Here is a 23,547-nt window from a genome sequence, read left to right as displayed (position 1 = left end):
TGTTGTGTTCTGTGTTGGCCAGGTGTTTCTGTTTGTTAATTAGTCGGGGTATTTAGGTGTCTGTCTGTCCCCCCTTCCTTGTGGCGACATTCCTCCTGTCTCCTTCCCCGTTTCCTGTCCACGCCGTATTGTGCTGTCATCCTATAGTAAGTGTTAGTGTTTGTTGTTTTGTTCCTATAGTAAGTGTTAGTGTTTGTTGATTTGTTGAGTAGGTGGTTTCTGTTGTTCTTTGTATTGCACTGGATTCTACAGTAAACTCTCTCTCCAAACTTCAAACCTCGTCTCTGCCTCCTCCATACCTTTCCCTCTCTGCAAAACTGTATTCTACCTACCTCCATCATAACAGACACGTGTGAATGTGTGAGTGAGTGGGTGAATGTGAGGCATACGTTGTAAAGTGCTATTGATTTAAATGCCAACCCAATTGTTGCAATAATAAAAGGTGATATATTGCTCACAGTTAGTACTCTTTCCAATAAACAAACAACATTGATACAAGACTGTATACAAAAACATCCACCTTCCTCTGTGATAGTCTATCTCAATAATAGACCAAAACAAAATGCAATGTTCATCTACTTCAAATCAAATGACCCAACACGGCATTGTTGGAGCCATTCTATTGTGTTCTTAGTGTATCTATCGTTTATTTACATTTAGTTTCTGCACCTCTGTAGTCATCTACCCCACCTAGCGTCCAAAGGCTGGTAGTGCACGTTGAGAGTGGGGGGCGGGGACTTTTGGAATCTCAGGTGGGATAATGAGCAGGAAGAGAAGGCCTAGGGATGTTTGGTGAAGGTGCCAGGTTATACATGTTTCTTTAAACCACATCAGTGTGAGAATTCAGTTATTTTTTAGTATTGGAATCTATCTTTTGATGTTTTCTTTAGATGCTTCAGATGCTAAAAAAGGAGGGATATGAGAACTGTGTGTGGAACTAGGAGGGATATGAGAACTGTGTGTAACTAGGAGTGTGGAACTAGGAGGGATATGAGAACTGTGGTAACTAGGAGGGATATGAGACTGTGTGTGGAACTAGGAGGGATGTGAGGATGTGTGGAACTAGGAGGGATGTGAGGACTGGTGTAACTAGGAGGGATATAGGACTGTGTGTAACTAGGAGGGATATGAGGACTGTGTGTAACTAGGAGGGATATGAGGACTGTGTGTAACTAGGAGGGATATGAGAACTGAGTATGAGGACAGTGGTTAACTAGGAGGGATAGAGAATGTGGTAACTAGGAGGGATATGAGGACTGTGTGTAACTAGGAGGGATATGATGACTGGTGACTAGGAGAGATATGAGGACTGTGTGTAACTAGGGGATATGAGAACTGTGTGTAACTAGGAGGGATATGAGAACTGTGTGTAACTAGGAGGGATATGAGAACTGTGTGTATGTGTAACTAGGAGGGATATGCGAAAAGACAAATTCCAAGTACGGTACATCGACAATCTCTTCTTCTACACAAACACAACTCGGAGTTCAGGGAAGGACCGAGAAGTTCTCTCTCTCTCTCTCTCTCTCTCTCTCTCTCTCTCTCTCTCTCTCTCTCTCTCTCTCTCTCCTCTCCCAGAGGAGGAATGCACACATGCACACATGACAATCTGTATATCAAAGCCATGCCCCCAAGATGAGTTAACCATGAACCCCAAGCTATGGAACCAGCTTCCCCTGGAGATCCGATCCGCCCCCTCGCTGGAGACATTTAAGGCCCGTCTAAAAACCACTTCTATTCCCTGGCCTTCAATAAACCTGATTCTCCCACACCCTAACTCACACACTCCCATGACATTTTATCTGCACCCTCCCTCTTGTATCTCTTCTTATGCTCCTCTGTCCCTGTGTGCTACTGTACTTTGTGCTCCTCTATCCGTGTGTTGTCCTACTGTCCTATTCTCTGAATGTACTGTCTTGTCCTGCTGTGCCTTTTGTATTTTTGTATTTGTGTATTTTATATTAGGACATTGATTTTAAGCTTTGATTGTACAGCACTTTGGTTGGCTCTTGTGCTTTTAAACGTGCTATATAAATAAATTACTGGACTTGACTTGACTTAACACACAAGTCTTTGAGTGGAGGGGTTCTTTAAAGACAGATTCATGAGTCATAATGAAGAACAATGTTCTCTATGGAGAAACCATGACACTCCCCGAGTCCCCTGACAAAAGTAGTTTCAAATGAAAACGGCTGGATGTCATTTTGCCAAATCAGCATGGCTGATTTAGAGTAGACTACTTAGAGTACTTAGAGTAGACGACAGAGTACAGCAACTTGCAATGGGCCTGGTCTACAAGATACACTATACGACCGGGGTGCCATGTACATGTCAAAATACTTCCCAAAGGTCAGTGAATACCACAACCACTACACCAGAGGAAGCTCAACAAATCATGTTAAACCCAGATTCGGCTCAAACAAGGGACTAAACACGTTTCGCAATTATGCCACAACAATGTGGAACGCCCTACCCAAAGCTGTAAAGGAATGTGAATCCCTGCCCACATTCAAAACCACTCTTAAAGAGCACCTACGGGAGGCTGCAATTCGAAACTGGCCACCGTAAATGCCCAAAACCCCCACCACCTCCTAATAGACAGTCTCCTCACCACTGCATGTATATATTCTCTCCCCGCCATATGTATATCTCTCTCCCACCCACCCACCCCCTCCTAATGTACAGTCCCCTCCCCATCATATGTATATACTCTGTCAGGATCTAGGGGTAACAGTACTGTATATTTGAATACCGTTTATGTCACAAATGTATCAGTACTAAATACCTATATGTCCCTATGCCATAAATGTCATGTATGTTGTGTATGTCATAAATGTCTATATGAATTGAAAATGGGGGACCCTGATGGAAACAAGACAAATGTCTTTCTCTGGTCTGCATCCCCTTAACAATTGTATGTATTGAGCCGTACTGTATTGTACCCATTCTGCAATCTGTTAAATAAAGTTTTCATTCATTCATTCATTCATTCATTCATTATTCATTCATTCATTCATTCATTCATTCATTCATTCATTCATTCATTCATTCATTTCATTCATTCATTCTGTCTTTCACATTTTACATTATCTAGCTTTGGCATGGATTGATTGTTTAGATCGCTGGCATGGCTAACAAATGCAAATATATTGTAGTCTGCCCCGTTGTTCTGACCAGGATTACGCTCCCTTTTGCCCCTGGGATGCGTCTGACGTATACAGCGAACAGGCCTGTAGGTGTGTGTGATACAAACGATTTATCAAGGCAGTTGACTCAGTCTCCCAGTCTCCCAGTCTCTCTCTCCAGAGGAATGTGAAAACGGCTCCCTGGGGACTTAGTATTGCACACATGACAATCAGTATATTCAAAGCCATGCCCCCAAGAGCAGTTAACCATGAACAGTCTTTGAGTGGAGGGGGTCTTTAAAGACAGATTCATGAGTCATAATCAATAACAACGTGGAGGACTGCTAAAGAAGAACAGCTACCCCAGGCCAGGAGGACATTATTCAAGAGCCTTCTTCTCAGACAAGTATCCACAAGAGTAACTTAAGCGTCAAGCTGCTGCAACCCTTATTTAAGGAACTGCCATTGCTCGGATGAGAACCAGGCATTATTGTCAAAGAGGCATTATTGACAATCTCAAGCATCAATAAAGGACTTATACCAACTTCCCAGTGTGTGGACTGAGGGGATCTTCAAGATGACCCCTAAAACAGGTTTGTATCTTTCTGTAACTATTTTCTTTTTAGTTTGTTTAGTCAGATTTGAAAAACAACGAAACCTTCATGCATGCACACACATGGTCACACGTTCCTGGGATTGAGACTGGAGAACAACCTTGTGGTCACTCGCCCGCGGGGTTAGGGTCCAGGAACATCTGTGTGTGCCCTCTCTCAATAATGCTTTGAAACGGAAGATGTTTAAAATATCAAGTCAAGATGATATGCTGGCCAGTTTGCCCCTCTTATCTGATTGAATATGAGCAATCATCCAGTAATACAAATGGTAAACGGTAAATGGCATTTATATAGCAGCTTTTATCCAAAGCGCTTTACAATATGTTCATCACATTTGTACCCACTCACTCACACATTCACACACCGACGGCGGAGGCGACCACGCAAGGTGCCAACCTGCTCATCGGGAGCAATTAGGGGTTAAGTGTCTTGCTCAAGGACACTTCGACACGCTGCCCGGGAGGAGCGGGAATCGAACCAGGAACCACCGGATAACCAGACGACTGCTCCACCTACCGAGCCACTAAACTATTTATATCAAGTTTCACAGCGTAGAATGCACTGTTAACCCTGTGTGGAACACCGCTGAGCCTTATTTCACTTCAAAGGAGGTGGGCTTCCTGCGTCACGCCCTCCGCTCTGCCCAGGTGCCGCGCCTCGCCCTCCGCTCTGCCCAGGTGCCATGCCTCACCTGAACCCACCTCTTTTTAGAGAGCCGCTTCTTTTGGCTCGGCTCCCAAGTCGCTCCTCAGATTTTCTGTTGCTTAAATTAATTTATGACCAAAAAGTTAAATGATGAGTAAAATTAATTACTAATGTAAAAAAAATACATAAATTATATAAAATGTTTTTTAATTTAATTTACATACTCAACATACAGCAGAGTGGTGTGTTCTCTCTCTCTCTCTCTCTCTCTCCGTGCTCTCTCTCTCTCTGTGTTCTCTCTCTCTCTCTCTCTCACTCTCTCTCTCTCTCTCTCTCCGTGCTCTCTCTGTGTTCTCTCTCTCTCTCCGTGCTCTCTCTCTCTCTGTGTTCTCTCTCTCTCTCCGTGCTCTCTCTCTCTCTGTGTTCTCTCTCTCTCTCTCTCTCTCTCTCCGTGCTCTCTCTCTGTGTTCTCTCTCTCTCTCTCTCTCCGTGCTCTCTCTCTGTGTTCTCTCTCTCTCTCTGTGTCCTCTCTCTCTCTGTGTTCTCTCTCTCTCTCTCTCTCTCTCTCTCTGTGTTCTCTCTCTCTCCGTGTTCTCTCTCTCTCTCTCTGTGTTCTCTCTCTCTCTGTGTCCTCTCTCTCTCTGTGTTCTCTCTCTCTCTCTCTCTCTCTCTCTCCGTGCTCTCTCTCTCTGTGTTCTCTCTCTCTCCGTGTTCTCTCTCTCTCTCTCTCTCTCTCTGTGTCCTCTCTCTCTCTGTGTCCTCTCTCTCTCTCTCGTCTCCCTCCCGCCTCCTGTTCCTATTGGCTCACTGAGCTGTGTGTGTCTGTAACCCCTCCCCTTATGATAGCCCCGCCCCCTTCTGCTCAGCGTGGACACAGACACTATCTGACCAATCAAGTGCGGTTTTATCATTAAACATTAAAAACATTTTTAAATGATCGGCTCCCGTCATTCACGTCAAAGAGCCGTCTCTGACCCTTTCACTGCCACACAACAGCAGGTTAACCCTTTCACTGCGACAATACACAGAAGGTTAACCCTTTCACTGCGACAATACACAGAAGGTTAACCCTTTCACTGCCACACAACAGCAGGTTAACCCTTTCACTGCCACACTACAGAAGGTTAACCCTCTTTGAACTGCTGCGCGGTCAGGAGTCTCATGGCCGGCACAGAGAGACTCAGAAGGAGCTTCTATCCCCAGGCCATCAACACACCCACAGCACACACACACTCACTTTAAATAAACAACACACTGTATCACCCACTTTACCACACTGTACACTTTTACACTTTACATTTATATTTATATTGATAAGGGAATTGCACATATCTTATTCCTTATTCTTATTGTTTTTTTTACTTGACTTGACTTTCTATTTTATACTTATTATACTTATTATACTATCTGTTATTATCTAGCACACTCTCAGGAGCAACAGCAGGAAGCATTGCATGCAAAGTATTCTGTATTTCTGTATGACAACTAATAAAGAAACTTGAAACTTGAAACGTACCCGGTACCCGTCGGTATAGTGTGATAGTAAAGGGTTAACCTTCTGTAGTGTGGCAGTGAAAGGGTTAAGAGCCGCTTCGTTCGCAAACCAACACATCACCAGAGCGCAGTATCTCCACATGTGTCTGAGCGCGTCTAACCCTAACCATAACCCTAACCCTAACCCTAACCCTAACCCTAACCAAACCAACACATCACCACATCGCAGTATCTCCACATGTCTGAACGCGTCTAACCCTAACCCTAACCCTAACCCTAACCCTAACCCTAACCCTAACCAAACCAACACATCACCACATCACAGTATCTCCACATGTCTGAGCGCGTCTGCCACGTCTGCCACACCTCCAGGCTACACCCACCCCATTCACAGCACATTGTTCCGAGCTGACCTGTTGTACAGAACTTGTAAGTCGCTTTGGATAAAAGCGTTCAGCTAAAAGACTAAATGTAAATGTCATAGCAACAGCCTGCTCGACATTGTTTGACACACATATGGACAAATCAGTTTTTTAATTCAGAATGGTTTTCTATTGGTTAGAAGAACCGGAACAGTGAATGTTGAAAACCGGGATTTGTGACACAAAGCTTGAAACCTGGACAATTTCGGACAAACCGGGACGTCTAGTCACAGTAAACCTTGACCATCTTGCACCTGCTTGCATCAGCTGATCTAGTTAGCTGATCATATATAGGCATCCTTTGTCCTCACTGTTCCTATACTTTTTTGTTATTGACTGATGATTTTATTTAAATTATTTTATTTGATTTGGTTCACTGTTTTTCACTGCCACACGACAATGGGTTAACCCTTTCACTACCACACTGCAGAAGGTTAACCTTTTACTATCACACTACAGACGGTTAACCCATTTTTACACTTCTGCTTTATTTCCAAATTGAGAACACAGGTTAGCATAGAATAAGCTGAGCAAGGTGCCTGTTTGGTTAGCTAGCTCCTTAGCTAAGCATCTACTGTAGTCAAAGCTAAAAACATGTGATACTGCTATCAATAAAAGCACTTGCAGTGTACATACATTAATATTTAGTAATGCATCATTGGTAAAACTCAATCTTTGCAACTTGAAAGAAAGCTTGCTGTATATTTTCCTACCTCACACACACACAGCAGTAGGATGCAGGGTTACAGCTCAGATAACCTCGTTCCCAGTTTGATCTCTGAGATAAAGCCTGGTAAAGAACTACGGCCAAAAGTGTCTATGGGGTAGAATTTCCGGCTGGAAGCTGCCTCTGAACGGACCAAACTTTTCCCGAATCCTGTTGGCAAACAAGCTAGAACGTCCCGGTCATGTAGTAAATTCTTCAGGCAAAGCCGTTGCAGTGGCTTAAACGAGGAAATATTGTGCACTTCACACGTTTCTATAATTGTTTTGTCAAAACAACTGTAGCCTGTACTTCCTGTACTTCCATTTAGACATTTTAGGAGGCCTATGTTTACCAGCCTACAGCTCAGACTGCAGGCATTAAGCCGCCCCTGACATCTGAACATTCCAGAGGGGGGGTGTCTAAAACTGAAAACTTAAACGAATGGAATAGTATGTTTTTAAACTTTATTGTTTCATCGTTGGCAACAATTTTGTCTTTTACTTTTAATTACAGTTAACCTAATTTACTCTAATCTAACCTAAAGGATACATTAGGGGGGGATCAAGAAATATCAAGATGTTATTACCGGCCCCTGGCAGCATAGAGGGCACTTTATCACATAGGGAAAGCCAAGTTTAGACCGTTGAAAGGGCAAAACACTGCATCACATTGTGTCCACTAACCAGTGTTGTAGTCGAGTCACTAAATCTCGAGTCCGAGTTGAGTCTCGAGTCCCCTGTGTCCGAGTCCATGTCCGAGTCACCAAAGAAGAGCCCAAGTCGAGTCCGAGTCGAGTCCCCACTACCCTAGTCCAAGTCCAAGTCATCAAGGTTGAGTCCACTCCACTCTGGCAGTCAAAGAGCTGACAAATAAAAAAGGTCTACATTAACTCTTTGAGCGCCACGCTCTTTCCCCATCTTTACTCAATGGCACCAGCGTTATTGACCATTTTAGCAATGTTTGCAGACCCATCGTGTGTTCTGTATTATAGCTGTGGAGACAATAGTATGGCTCATTTGACAGGCATTGTTCATAGTCCATCACTGACTAACAAGTTCATTTCTACATACTGTAGTTTGTGCACTATTACATGCTAAACATCGCCCCTTTCCAAAATAATCCAGTCTTTTTTCATAGATTGCGAGATATGACTCGTTATATGCATTATGCCCAAATCGTTCTGGTTGATCGCCTGAAACCCCAAATACTTCCAAATCAAAGGTATGTGCCATGTATGTGTCTTCACAAAATCATCAAGGGGGGGGGGGGGGGGGGCCTTTTAACTCAAAACTCTGGTCATTACCAAATGCATGGTTGAGGTCCGGCAAAATACGACACTGTGATCATTACAAAAACATGTTTCAGGTTCGGTAAAATAGACTATATTTATTACTATATAGAATATACCTTACCTTAGCCAGCAGGTATTCCAATAAGAATAATCCCCAGTGATCCCATCGCCATCACGATTACTCGTGTATATGTCTATACTCGCGTATACGGAAAATACGTTTGAGACGTTAAAATCTCCGAGCGATTGCTCTGTCGCTCTCCTCAGAAGGGGAGGAGTCCTTGCAGACCAAAAAAAAGATAAGGGTCCCCACACCAAACCATTCCAGTTCAAAAGGTAGGCGATACTGCCACCTGGCAGGATTAGATCGCCATTGCAATTGTAACGTAGGCGGATGAGCCAGGGAGGCCCACGGAGCTCCGGCTGAGTGGATAGAACGGGGATCAAAGGAAAAATATCAAAGGATCTAAAAACTAGATATTACGTTTTTGGCACTCAACGCTTGGTGGCGAAACACAAGATATTATATATTTTTGGCGCCCAATGAGTTAAACATAAATGACACAGCGGTCACCACCGAAATTAAACAATGTTACGGTATTAATATAGCCATCAATATCTTATGCCAAATGAGATAGGGCCTATTACAATTTTATTTAAAACATTTTTAATAACTATTTATCAATGAACAAGTCCAAGTCCTCGTCTACACCTTCCGAGTCCGAATGCAGTCAATGCTCGAGTCCAAGTCATCAGTGCTCAAGTTCAAATCGAGTCACAAGTCCTGAAAATCAGACCACAAACGTCTATAGGCCACCATGCGCGTGTCACGATGTCATATGACATAATATGCAACATATTTAAATTTGTCTAAATGATATCAAGTAACAACAAACTCACTTCATAACAAAGGTAGATTTCACCTGCTAAATCCTTTTTATGAATGCAAATGTCATGGGCATTCCTTCAAATGTCTAATTTTGAAGGGCGGCCGGGTAGCGCAGCGGACTAAGCGCCTGTCTACCACCACAGAGACAGTGGGATCGAATCCAGCTGTGGTGCCTCCGGCTTGGCCGACCGTCCATACTAACACAATTGGCAGTGTTAGCGGGTGGGAAACCCGGTGAGGGTGGGTCCTGGTCGCTGTAAACAGCGACTCCTACAGTTCGGTCGGGGCGCCTGCACAGCGAGGGAATGATCTAAGAGAGGTAGTGTGACCTTCCACACGTTACACTGAGAGTCCGCGCTGCCAGGTGAAAAGAAGCGGTGGGCTGGCTACACATGTGTCAGAGGAAGCATGTGATAGTCTCCGCCCTCCTGGACCGACGGTAGGGGGTAGAGTGCGCAACGACCAGGAAGGGGATTGGGAATTGGCATAACGACTAACATTGGGATGGGAGAAAAACGGAAAAAGAAAGGGGAAAAAGATAATAAGAAAAAAAGTCTAATTTTGTTCCTTTATTATTCTGTATGTTCTCTTTCCAGGAACAAGGAACCTTTTGAAAATGCACCCAGAACGGCTGATAGACGGTAAACTGCATTTCATCCACCTCTTCATCGCTGTATCTCTGCTGGACTCCACCCGGGCTCTGCCCAGAACTGACCCGGCTGTGAACCCTGACCACCCCTTCCTCTTCATGTGGAATGCTCCAACAGAGCTGTGTGACAGCAGATTCGGCATCCCTCTCGACCTCTCCTACTTCCACTTCGTCAGCAGCACTCTGGAGACGCCGACAAAGCAGAGAATCTCCATCTTCTACTCCTATCGCTTTGGCGTCTTCCCCTACGTGGACGAAGATACCGGGGAGACGTATGATGACGGCCTGCCACAGCTGATCGACTTCGAAGAACACCATGAAGAGGCTGAGGCCGACATTCTGTACTACATCCCTGTGGACCGACCTGGACTCGCCATCCTTGACTTCGAGGAGTGGAGGCCACAGTGGAACCGCAATTGGGGCAGCAAAGACATCTATCGGCAGTTCTCGATCGAAACGGTCAAGATGAAGAACCGGACATTATCTGACGATGAGGCGGAAGACAGGGCGAAGATAGTGTTTGAACGAGCTGCAAAGAAATACTTCATTCGATCTCTGCGTATCGGGAAGAGACTGAGGCCTAAGAGACTTTGGGGGTATTATCTCTACCCAGAATGTTACAACTACGACTACAACCGAGACATGACCGACTACGATGGAGCTTGTCCTGAGCTCGAGAAAGAGAGGAATGATAAGTTGCGGTGGCTTTGGAATGAGTCAACCGCGTTATTCCCATCGATCTATCTGGAGGTCATGCTCCGGGATTCCTACCAAGCTCGTTTATATGTCCGCCATCGCATACAGGAAGCCATGAGAGTGTCCATGCTGCCCAACAGTAGCTACGCTATCCCCGTCTACGCCTACATCCGCCCCGTCTATAAAGACAGTGTTGATGACTACATGTCAGAGGTCAGTGAAAACTATACTGTATGGCTCCACAGTGTGTAATTAATTTTATTTGATTTCAAACCTTTATTTAAACTCTAAAGGCAACTGAGGTTTCCCTCATTTACAGTCATGCTAAGTGTACATACAGAGTTAAGCAAACAAGGCATATCAAATCACACAGAATATAAAATCATAACAATAAGACAACTACGGATAACAATCAATTAAAACATGTACAACTTAGGCGACTGGGTGTCACCAACGCAAGAGACACTGGTATCGAATCCAGCTGTCAGCGTTGCTTCCTGCTTGGCCGGCCGTCATACTGGCTCGATTGGCAGAGTCAGCCAAGGGGGGGGGGCCGGTGGGGTGGGTCCGGGTCGTTGTGGACAGCGACTCCTACAGTTCGGTCGGGGCGCCTGCACAGCGAGGGAAGGATCAGGGAGAGGTAGTGTGACCTTCCACACGTTACACTGATAGTCCGCGCTGCCAGGTGAAAAGAAGCGGTGGGCTGGCTACACATGTGTCGGAGGAAGCATGTGATAGTCTCCACCCTCCCAGACAGACGGTAGGGGACAGAGTGCACAACGACCAGGAAGGGGATTGGGAATTTGCATAACGACTAACATTGGGATGGGAGAAAAAAATTTAAATAAGGGGGGAAAAGACAATAAAAAAAATATATAAGAAAAATAAAAAAATATGTACAACTTGATTGACAAAGGTTGGAGATCAAGGTTTTAAACTCTGCAGAGGGGAGAATCTCAAGCTTTAAGGACTGTTCATTCCATGAGCTAGAGGCATCATAGCAAAATGCAGATTTACAATGTTCAGAGCAAACAGGCCCTAGAACCGGTTCCATAGGTTCAAAAATGTAATTCCAATAATGGTGTAGTATAAGGAGGCAGCTTACCAATAAGGGCCTTAAAAATGACCAAATACCAGTGTTTGTTGCACCTCTCCATCAGCAAGGACCAACCAACCTTCTCATAAAGGACACAATAATAATAATAATAATAATAATAATAATAATAATAATAATAATTGTAACTGAGGGGTACAATTCCCTGACTGTATTACTAGATATGATACTTACTACCACTACCTTTGTACTTAATATTCGGCCACCCAGTACTCGGCATAAATATATTATGATGAACACTGTCACGTAGATGAAACGGATCCAACACAAATGTACGAATTAGAAATAGGTCTTTATTTCTACACAGCGATGGTGTGTAGAGCAAGCACTTAATCAAATCAATCACATTTATGAATGGGAATTAGTATGCACTTTTATGGCAAGAGTATTCGTCGGTATATCAATAGAGAATGTCCAATCTCTGAAGGCGCAGGTGGTACATATACGACCTGGAATAGTTAAGGAATAACAGCAATGATACTTTAATGGTTATAGACTGGATACACTAGGGGGGGGGGTTAATCCGGTCGCTTGTAAGCCGACAGGAGTAGGAAGGGGGGGGGGGTAGAGTCCGGCTGCCTCATCCGGCCAAGGGTATCCCAGGTGAACCCACTGTAGTGCCGTTCAATGCGCCGGCGATCCTTGGACCACAGATGAAAGCAGGTGGACTCTCTATGAGCCGGCTCTCTCCGGTCCACGGGGGAGAGACGTGAAGCGACCTCGTCTTGCAGAGCGTCTCCTCACCTTGCGTCCTCTCCAGGGGGGGGGTTCCAACACACGGCAGTGTCGGGGGTCTTTATCCATGGAATAATCAACGTATACAAAGCATAATCCGTGCCTGGGAAGGCGGGCTGTCGTCGGTAGAATAATCCGGTATACAGGTCCACTCGCTCGTCGGCTCTGGGGCTCCTCGGGTGCAATCTCACATGGGGTCGATCATCCTGGATAAGCAACCAGTTCTCTGCCCGAAACGATGGGGTACTGCCTACGGTAGTATTCTCACCGTACGAAGCACTATATATTAACAGACTATTATTAGCTTAATAGACTACGTCCAACTCGACGATATAGTGCCAAATATGACCATTCAAATATTAATATACACGATGTCTCAATACCGATGGTAGGCCGAACTTGGCCTTACTCCCACATGTGGCGTCGCGGGGAGGCTTTACGTCTGTGACTCTATTGGAGGGTAAGAAACTGGACTGAAAAGGAAGTCCTACTTTAGTAGCGCAGTATATATACGCACTATGAACAAATAGTCCCATTAGTGGTGCGGTAGCCAGATTCCTACGCGGAACTAGGACTTGTTCGTACATGTTGAGCGGTACGTTTGAACTGGGTCTGGGGGGTATGGCAGCCTGGCACCAAGGTCTTGACCAATAGTAGAATGGAGACTATTATGGGATGTTCAGTAGGCTAGAATGGATATTCAATGCATATTGTACAAGGAATATACAAGGGATATCAGGGAATATTAGAGAATATACAAATACAATTAAATATATATATATAAATAAATATATATATTCGGTTTAATCTGGCCCTTCACAACAGCCACCCCCTGATTGGTCCCAGACCTAATCAGTTAAGCAGAGACAGATTAATCGCGTTGTCTATTTACACATAAGGGTTTGCTGTAGGGGTCAGTCAACTTCACAAAGTCATAGGGTTATAGGGTCATGGTCATCATCGATTGTGTCTGGGAGTCGGGGCAGTTCTATGAGCCTCGCCACGGGACGGGTGTAAGTGCGACCCTGGACAAGCACTTCAGCTGCTCGGACCTTGCCGTCGGCACCGGTGATCACTTTGCTTACGCGGCCGGCCGGCCACATAGCTCTGGGCAGTGATTGATCAATAATCATGACGACTGTTCCTTCTGTCAAATTGTCTCTCTCCTTTACCCACTTCTGGCGGGTCTGTAGAGACGGTAGGTAGTGCAGTAGGAAACTGCTCCAAAACTTGTCCGCTAATACTTGGCTGTACCTTCACATTCGTCGGCCGTTCGCTTCTTCAGGCCGGTACATTGTCTGGGGTAATGCAGGATCTAGCCGCCCCATCAGGAGTGTGTTGGGGTCTGCGGAGATAACAGTGCTCAATCCACAGAACACAGGCTTCTTATTTTCCACCTCCTCTGGACTTGCTTCCCTCGGGATAGGCATGGGCCACTGTCCTTCCGGGAGTCTTAGGAATGCGGGGCCGTCACTGTAAGCATTGTGACGGGTGAGGTCATCTAGGGGCATTCCCCGGGTGATGACGTCAGCTGGGTTCTGTTTTGTATCAACGTAGCGCCACTCTGTTTCTCCGGTTAACTCTTCGGTTAAGTCTTGAATCTCGGTGACTCTGACTCCCACGAAGACTTTGTACTTGCATGAGTCCGATTTGATCCAGGCGAGTACTGTCGTGGAATCTGACCACAGGATTGTTCTAGACACCGGTATGGTGAGCTCACGTTGGATGAGCGTGGCTAGGTGCGCTCCGGCTAGGGCTGCGCAGAGCTCTAGGCGTGGGATAGATTGTTGCTTGCGTGGGGCTATTCTCGAGCGGGCGAGGACAAATGCTGTGTAGATCTCTCCCCCCTTTTCTTGGGCCCGCAAGTAGGCTACTGATCCGTATGCGACCTCTGAGGCGTCACTGAAGACGTGTAAGTCCATTTTACATGTCTCTGGCCTCACCGTGGGTGGGAAGTAGCTTCGGCGCATATTAACGCCTGGGAGTGAGTGGAGCTCCATCTCCCACTCTCTCCAGGTGGATGCAAGCTGTGCGGGAATGGGGTCGTCCCAGCCCTGGTCCTTGTCCCACAATGCTCGTACAATCATTTTTGCCCTGGTGGTGTACGGTAGAATACATCCTAGCGGGTCATATTGTCGGGCGAGTGTTGTGTACACACTCCGTCTGGTGGTCGGCGCCGCCGCCGGCCTTCCCTGCTCCGTAGTCAGGGGCTTGTGTCTGTAGTGAAGCGAATCTGTTTTGAATCGCCACACCAATCCCAGGGTCATCTCCTGGGCTTCTCCCGGGATTGTAGCCATCCAGGTCTCGCTGCTGGCTGCCTTGTCCTCGGAGGAGAGGCTGCGCAGTACTTGCGGATCGCTGCTGGCCCACTGCCTGAGATCAAAGCCGCCTTTGATCAATGAGGCGCGGAGTTTAATCAGGAGAGCCTCGGCTTCTTCCTGGGTTGAAAGGCTTTGTAGACAGTTGTCTACGTAGAAGCTGTTCTTTACGCTGTGTCGGACCTCTTCGTCCGCTGCTGGGTCCTCTGCTACATGTTTCTGTAGTGCAAATGTAGCACAGCAGGGGCTGCACGTCGTTCCGAAGGGGAGGACTTCCCATTGGTAGATGGCTGGGTGCTCATCTCCTGGCTTCTCTCTCCATAGGAACCGTAACAGGGGCTTGTCCTCCTCTACTAATCTCACCTGCAGGAACATTCCTTTAATGTCCCCGCTGATGGCCACCTTTTCCTGGCGGAAGCGGAGTAGAACGCCGAGTAGGGAGGGGCCGAGTGTGGGACCGGGCAGTAACTCTTTATTCAGATTTTGGGATCCGATCTGGTAGCTGCAGTTAAATACTATGCGGTCTTTACCGTTGTGATGGACCTTGTGGTGAGGCACGTACCACGATTCAGTGGTCTGGTCAGCCTCTTTAATGTCCATCTTTGTGACGTGTCCCGCTGTGATGAGCTTCTCAATCTCAGCGCGGTATACACTCTCTTGGGCGGGGTTCTTGGCTAAGCGCCGCTCCGTGTTCAGCAGGTACCGTTCTGTGGCGTCTGTCTTGGCGTGGAAAGTAGGCATTCCTTCTCGCCGCAGGAGTGGCGTGGCGTATCTCAACACGCCGTTGACCGGGACTCTCTTGGTCCCTGTCTCGAGGAGGTGAATGGCGTAAATGTCATCTTTAGAGCGAATGTCTTTCCTTCCGTTCTTAAAGGGCATTTGTTCCAAGGTCCATAGCCGCTCTACGTGTTGCAGGAGTGCGGTTTCTCCCTCTGTGACTCGGGAGTGGAGACATCTAGTGGCTGTACTTCGGTTGAGAGATTTGGCGAGCGGGCCTTGGAGAGTCCATCCCAAACGGGTCTCGACTGCTGCAGGACAGCCTCGGGGTCCGGTATGAACCCGGTCTATCGGGACAATGAGGTCTGCATGGTCGGAGCCTATCAACAGGGTCGGCATAGCATTGTCTATGAGCGGGATCGGTAACTTGCGCAGATGTGCATATTTCTCCATCAGCTTGGCGACGGGGTATGTGTACCGCGACAGTCCTATTTCTTGGCTGGTGAAAGCGTCTGTAATCTGGTACCGTCGCTCAGGCTGGCCGCTTGCTGCGATAGAGAATGAGACATTCTCGCCCTTTATCGTCTTCAAATCTCGTCTTATTGTCCGAATTGTCATTTGGGTTTTGCTTCCCCGCAGCCCTAGCTGGGCCGCAGCGGAGGCGAGCAGCAGGGTCTTCTCTGACCCGTCATCGAGGACGGCGTAAGTGTCCAGGGCTTTATTCTGGTAGCTTAGTGTCACACGCACTACTTTTAGGAGTACTCGGGCTCCACTGCTGCTGGCGGGATCGATGTACATGACGCTCGCTTTGCTGCTGGATGGTGCGGGTGAAGGGCGCCGTCTGTTACTGTCGTGAAGTATGTCCAGATGGGCTCCATCGCACTTGGTGCACCTTTTCTTTAAGCGGCATTCGGCTGCCATGTGTGAGCGCGCACAGCGAAAACAGCGCTTGTTGGACTTTATCCATTGACTTGCTTCCTCCGCGTTCAGCTTGGGGAAGGAGTCACATTGCGCTAGCCAGTGTTCTTTCTCACAGTAGGGGCACACTATCTTCCACTTCTCCGTTCTGGAGGGGGTACTGTGGCTCCTGCTGCTCGGTACTGACTCCGATTGGTGCATCACAGTCACCGATCTTCTTCCATCATTTAGTCGTCTGGTTCCTTCTCTGGAGCCAGGGGTGCTCCGTCCGAATGTATCTAGCCATAGGCTGCTGACTTCTCTCGCCAGGAAGTCTGCTAGATCGAGGAGGTTCGGTTCGGGTCTCGGTGGTCTCTCTGCCGCCTAAAACGCTCCTGTCGAGCGGGCGGCAGCTTCTCCAAGATCCTTTCCACATTTGAGTTGGCGTAAAGTTCATGCCTCCCCTTCTCTCTCTGCGCTCCCAACATCCCTACCAGGGACTGCACTCTGATGGACAGGTCGTCCAGTGCTCGATTGTCTATTGCTGGGGGTAAGCGGTCGATGTGTCGGATCTCCTGGATCACGTAATCCCATATGCGCCCATACCTCTGGTCCAATGCTACCAGCGCTGCTGTGTATGGGGTGGTGGAAGTCGCGTAGGCGAGCGCTATATTATGTGCGCGGGGTACCTTTAAGTGCTTCAGTAGGATGGCGTATTTATGGCGTTCATCCAATACATCCACCAACATGGTCTCCAGACACATGCGGAGTTCTGTATACTGGGCCCGGTTCTCTTGGGTGAAGTCGGGTACCATAGGCGTGCCAATGTATGACGCTGACTGTGGATACATCGGCGAGCGTTGGGGGAGAGGCCTCCTAGGCGAGTCTCCTCCCGCTCCTTGGTATGGGCTGGTACCGGCAGTGTACCATGGCCCGCTTGTCCAGGTGCTGTTCCTCGGTGCGGGTCGTGCGTCGTGCTCACCCGTGTATAGAGTCGGGGGTCTGTAGCGCAGCTCCGCGGGAGTATAGCCTGGGCTGTACCGGACCTCCTGGGCTGTACCGGACCTCCTGGTCCGGTAGAGTACTGTGCTGTCGTCGGGCGTGGTTCTCCTCCTCTTCCTCTTCGTCTTCAGTTAGGTCATCCAGTGCTTGTAGTCTCTGGTTTAGCCTCTCCACAGGATATGCTGCTCCTTCCCGGTTGCTAGGTCTCGCTTGGACCGGTGGGGGGAGGTGGTCTGTGGGGGGTATAGACCTCGTCTGTTGGTCAAGTTCAGGGTTGTTTACTCGGCTAGGGGATGCCGCCCTGGAGGTGTGTCTAGACGAGTTCCTGGAGCCTCTGGCGGAGGGAGAGGGTGTTGTCCGTCTGATCAGCTGTTCTATTAGTTGCGCTTGCTGTCTGTCGCGCTCTGCGTCCCGTAGAGCACCAGCAGCTGCTCGCTGGCTGTCTGCTCGGTCTCGGGCCACATTCTCTTCCCTCTGAATGCGTCTTATTTCTAGACGTATATGCTCTTCTTCGCTCCGCTGCTGGATCTGCAGTCGGTCGCGTTCAGCAGCGGCGTTCAGGCTGATGAGGAAGGCCTGCTGTAGGGTCCTCTCTGCCTCGCTGGGAGAAGGCGGTTGTATAGGGGAGCCTTCCCTCGGGGTACTCCTTGCGGAGCCTTGGAGCTCTATCTCCACGGTGCTCTCCCCGTCTTCTTCCGTGCCGAGTTCTCTCTCGGTAGCGTTGTATTCCTCCCGGGACTCATCGGGGACTACTTCTTCAGTACTGGCGGGGTGTGAAGTCATGTCTGGTTCCCACTGGTCCCCACCGTGAACTTGGTCAGTTACATTAGAACCCGTAGGGGCCTCTATGGTCGGGGTAGTCTGGGCGTTGGGGTTAGACATACTTTTACTTTCTAGTTTTACCGCGTTTACTGTTAGTAGAAGACTAGGTTGTTGACTGACAGCGTAAGCCTCTAAGTACTGAGGGAGCTGTCGTTCGCGCTGCGGGTGTTGGTTAGGAGGATTGTTTCGTGGAGTGTTCATCATAGGCCATTTCAATATTAATAACACTATATTAATATTACACTAATTACCATCCGGCTCAAAGGACCAATTGTAACTGAGGGGTACAATTCCCTGACTGTATTACTAGATATGATACTTACTACCACTACCTTTGTACTTAATATTCGGCCACCCAGTACTCGGCATAAATATATTATGATGAACACTGTCACGTAGATGAAACGGATCCAACACAAATGTACGAATTAGAAATAGGTCTTTATTTCTACACAGCGATGGTGTGTAGAGCAAGCACTTAATCAAATCAATCACATTTATGAATGGGAATTAGTATGCACTTTTATGGCAAGAGTATTCGTCGGTATATCAATAGAGAATGTCCAATCTCTGAAGGCGCAGGTGGTACATATACGACCTGGAATAGTTAAGGAATAACAGCAATGATACTTTAATGGTTATAGACTGGATACACTAGGGGGGGGGGGTTAATCCGGTCGCTTGTAAGCCGACAGGAGTAGGAAGGGGGGGGGGGGGTAGAGTCCGGCTGCCTCATCCGGCCAAGGGTATCCCAGGTGAACCCACTGTAGTGCCGTTCAATGCGCCGGCGATCCTTGGACCACAGATGAAAGCAGGTGGACTCTCTGTGAGCCGGCTCTCTCCGGTCCACGGGGGAGAGACGTGAAGCGACCTCGTCTTGCAGAGCGTCTCCTCACCTTGCGTCCTCTCCAGGGGGGGGGGTTCCAACACACGGCAGTGTCGGGGGTCTTTATCCATGGAATAATCAACGTATACAAAGCATAATCCGTGCCTGGGAAGGCGGGCTGTCGTCGGTAGAATAATCCGGTATACAGGTCCACTCGCTCGTCGGCTCTGGGGCTCCTCGGGTGCAATCTCACATGGGGTCGATCATCCTGGATAAGCAGCCAGTTTTCTGCCCGAAACGATGGGGTGCTGACTACGGTAGTATTCTCACCGCACGAAGCACTATATATTAACAGACTATTATTAGCTTAATAGACTACGTCCAACTCGACGATATAGTGCCAAATATGACCATTCAAATATTAATATACACGATGTCTCAATACCGATGGTAGGCCGAACTTGGCCTTACTCCCACACGTGGCGTCGCGGGGAGGCTTTACGTCTGTGACTCTATTGGAGGGTAAGAAACTGGACTGAAAAGGAAGTCCTACTTTAGTAGCGCAGTATATATACGCACTATGAACAAATAGTCCCATTAGTGGTGCGGTAGCCAGATTCCTACGCGGAACTAGGACTTGTTCGTACATGTTGAGCGGTACGTTTGAACTGGGTCTGGGGGGTATGGCAGCCTGGCACCAAGGTCTCGACCAATAGTAGAATGGAGACTATTATGGGATGTTCAGTAGGCTAGAATGGATATTCAATGCATATTGTACAAGGAATATACAATGGATATCAGGGAATATTAGAGAATATACAAATACAATTAAATATATATATATAAATAAATATATATATATTCGGTTTAATCTGGCCCTTCACAACAATAATAATAATAATAATAATAATAATAATAATAATAATAATAATAATAATAATAATAATAATAATAATAATAATAATAATAATAATAATAATAATAATAATAATAATAATAATAATAATAATAATAATAATAATAATAATAATAATAATAATAATAATAATAATAATAATAATAATAATAATAATAATAATAATAATAATAATAATAATAATAATGGCTTGAATTTATACAGCGCCTTTCACGTACCCAAGGTGCTTTACAATAAAAAGGGGGAGGGGAGAGGATAACAATGACCTAAACTAAGAAACTAAATAGAAGAACAGAACAAAAACAGAACAAAACTAAATAGAACAAAACAAAATTGAACAAAACATAATTAATAGGATACTCAGGAGCATCAGAGACCATAGGCCTGGGTGATCTTCAGCAAGTGGTTGGTTTTTAAACTGGACAAGATAATTAGCATTTCGGATGTCCATGAATGAATGAATGAATGAAAACTTTATTAACAGATTGCAGAATGGGTACAGTACAGTACAGCTCAATACATACAATTGTTAAGGGGATGCAGACCAGAGAAAGACTTTCGTCTTGTTTACATCAGGGTCCCCCATTTTCAATTCATCGTAACATATATGACATACATGACATACAGATAGACAGTACTGCTACATCTATACATTTATGACATACCAGATTTGCAAATACAGTACTGTTTGTGATACGAAAAGAGTCCAGAAAAAAAAGTATATACATTTGACGTAGAAACTGTACATTCGAGGAGGTTGGGTAGGTGGGGGGGGGGTGGGGGGGACTGTACATTGGAGGTGATTGGGTGGGGGGGGGGGTTGGATAGGAGTGGGGGGGGGGAGGTTGGGTAGGAGTGGGGGGAGGTTGGGTAGGAGGGGTGGGTGGGGGACACTATACCACTGTACAAGCAAAACTGTACATTGGAATATTGACAAAACCATTCTTGGTAATTTACTGTACATTGGAGGGGGTTGTGTTAGGACATTTACAGGGGCCAGTTTCGAATTGCAGTCTCCCGTAGGTGTTTTTTGAGAGTGTTTTTTGAAAGTGGGTAGTGATTCACATTCCTTTACGGCAGTGGGTAGGGCGTTCCACATTGATGTGGCATAATTGCGAAACGTGTTTAGTCCCTTGTTTGAGCTGAATCTGGGTTTAACATGATTTGTGGAGCTCCCTCTGGTGTTGTGATCGTGGTATTCACTGACCTTTGGGAAGTATTTTGACATGTACATGGGGTGGGAATTCCAAAGGGTGGGGGCAGCCACACTAAAAGCCCTGTCCCTGAAGGTCCGCAACCTGGCTTGTGAGATGGTAAGTGAGCCATGAGGAGGTTGTTAGTGATCTTGATTAGGGCAGTCTCTGTGCTGTGATTGGCTCTAAAACCGGATTGAAGGGGCTCATAGAGCTCATGTGTTGGTGGAGTTGGGCGGCAACTGCTCTTTGGAAGATCTTACTGAGGAAAGGAAGGTTGGAGTCAGATCGACCGGTAGTTGTTGAGTTCATCCGGGTCCAAACCTTGCTTTTTCTCTGGATGGGGGTGACAGCAGCCATTTTGAGACTGGAGGGGACAGTGCCAGACGCGAAGGAGGTGTTAATAATGTTAGCCATGCTGGGGGACAGAACAGGGAGGCATGCCTTGATGAGGGTTGTGGGAAGGAGGTTGAGGGAACAGGTGGAGGCTCTCTGGTTGGGCCTCCAGGCTTTATGACAACGGGTGTTGGAGGTGAGGAGGAGGAGGGGGAGGGAGGCTGAAGCTGACTGTAGATGGTGTCCACTTTGGCCTGGAAAAAGTCCTGGAACTTGGAGCATAGGTCAGAGGCTTCAGTAAGGGGGGGAGGGCGCAAGGGGGCGGAGCAGCCGGTCAATGGTCCGGAGTAGCTGGCTGACAGTCCGGAGGTCTAACCTCAAGCTCAGGGGGGGCCGTGCCTTTGCTGCTGCAGCCCCTGCACTGTGGAACAGCATCCCCACCTCCACTAGGCTCCTCGCCCCCTCGATAGATGCCTTCAAATATAGGTTCAAAACCCACTTCTACCTACTAGCCTTTCCCGTTCACTGACTCATGCCCTGTTTTCCTGTGTGTTTGCCTGTGTGCCCTCCCATAAAACGGAGTGTGATTGTTGTCAATATGTATCTATGTATCTACCCTCTGTACAGCACTTCGGTTGACACGTGTCATGTTAAATGTGCTATATAAATAAATCTGATTGATTGATTGATTGATTGATGGTGGAGAACATGTGGTTGTGTTGATGGTTGGCATAGTATGATGTTTTGGTCCGGGTTAGAGCTTCTTTATAAGACTGTATGTGGTCGTTGTAGGCCTCACGTTGAACAACGAGACCAGATTTCCTGTAGTGCAGAGCCTCTCGAGTTGTCTACCGTGGGTTTTCATTGTGCAGAGTTCGGGGGAGAACCAGGGTGCAGGATGCGTGAAGGAAACTGAGCGTGTTTTGAGCGGGGCCAGGGAGTTGAAACTAGTGGCTAGAGCCTTGTTGTCGTGGGAAACCAGGTTATTGACGGTGGGCGGTCGGGGGAGGTGTGGGACAGGATCATGTTCCCCAGTTCAGATATACTGATGTTTTTTGTTTTTGATGTTTTGCATGTGAGAGGGGGCTGTGCCTCTGGTGCATTATATACCAAGTCCACTGGGTTGTGTGTTGGGCCTTGTACGTGTTAAAACAGTCCAGGAGAGCAAGGAAGTCAGCAGCAAAGGAGCCGTTACAGGTGTCGACGTGGATGGTGACAGTGAGCACTGCAGTAAAGTGGATGTTGAAAATGAACTTTCCTGAAAAGAGTTCTTGTTAAATTACAAAAAAATTATTTTGAATTGAATATGTGGTGGTTATGATCAGGGCTGAAGTTGAATAAGAGATGTATGAAAGAAAAAGTGGAAAATTATTTCAACATAATATTTTTATGGCGTTTTTGAAGAGGACAATTTAATCCCCTAATGGTAAGAGTGAGTATTTCTTTCAATGACATTACAAAAAAACAAAAAAATCCATCAAAATCAGTGTTGTACTGGGCAGCTCCTAGTGGTCAACAGTGTCAGACTGTGGTTGTACTGGGCAGCTCCTAGTGGTCAACAGTGTCAGTGGTTGTACTGGGCAGCTACTAGTGGTCAACAGTGGTCACACTGTGGTTGTACTGGGCAGCTCCTAGTGGTCAACAGTGTCAGACTGTGGTTGTACTGGGCAGCTCCTAGTGGTCAACAGTGTCAGACTGTGGTTGTACTGGGCAGCTCCTAGTGGTCAACAGTGTCAAGACTGTGGTTGTACTGGGCAGCTCTTAGTGGTCAACAGTGTCAGTGGTTGTACTGGGCAGCTACTAGTGGTCAACAGTGGTCACACTGTGGTTGTACTGGGCAGCTCCTAGTGGTCAACAGTGTCAGACTGTGGTTGTACTGGGCAGCTCCTAGTGGTCAACAGTGGTCACACTGTGGTTGTACTGGGCAGCTCCTAGTGGTCAACAGTGGTCACACTGTGGTTGTACTGGGCAGCTCCTAGTGGTCAACAGTGTCAGTGGTTGTACTGGGCAGCTCCTAGTGGTCAACAGTGTCAGACCGTGGTTGTACTGGGCAGCTCCTAGTGGTCAACAGTGGTCACACTGTGGTTGTACTGGGCAGCTCCTAGTGGTCAACAGTGTCAGACTGTGGTTGTACTGGGCA

General features: G+C 47.0%; 1 protein-coding gene across 1 annotated transcript in view; it reads left to right on the top strand.

Moving 5' to 3' along the window:
- LOC311244783 (hyaluronidase-4-like) overlaps window positions 1-23,547 on the top strand; it is a gene marked incomplete at both ends in the record, with an annotated part of 92,679 nt that overhangs the window by 15,582 nt on the left and 53,550 nt on the right. The window contains one exon of the mRNA XM_084334470.1: window positions 9,783-10,744. Within this exon, the coding sequence (XP_084190596.1) occupies window positions 9,783-10,744 (962 nt within the window). The remainder of the gene's footprint in view (window positions 1-9,782; window positions 10,745-23,547) is intronic.

The sequence above is a fragment of the Notolepis coatsorum genome (assembly GCF_963971535.1).
Source record: "Notolepis coatsorum genome assembly, chromosome: 18".
Taxonomy (NCBI): domain Eukaryota; kingdom Metazoa; phylum Chordata; class Actinopteri; order Aulopiformes; family Paralepididae; genus Notolepis; species Notolepis coatsorum.
Note: the sequence above shows the minus strand (reverse complement) of the source record. Positions and strands in the feature narration are given on the sequence as shown.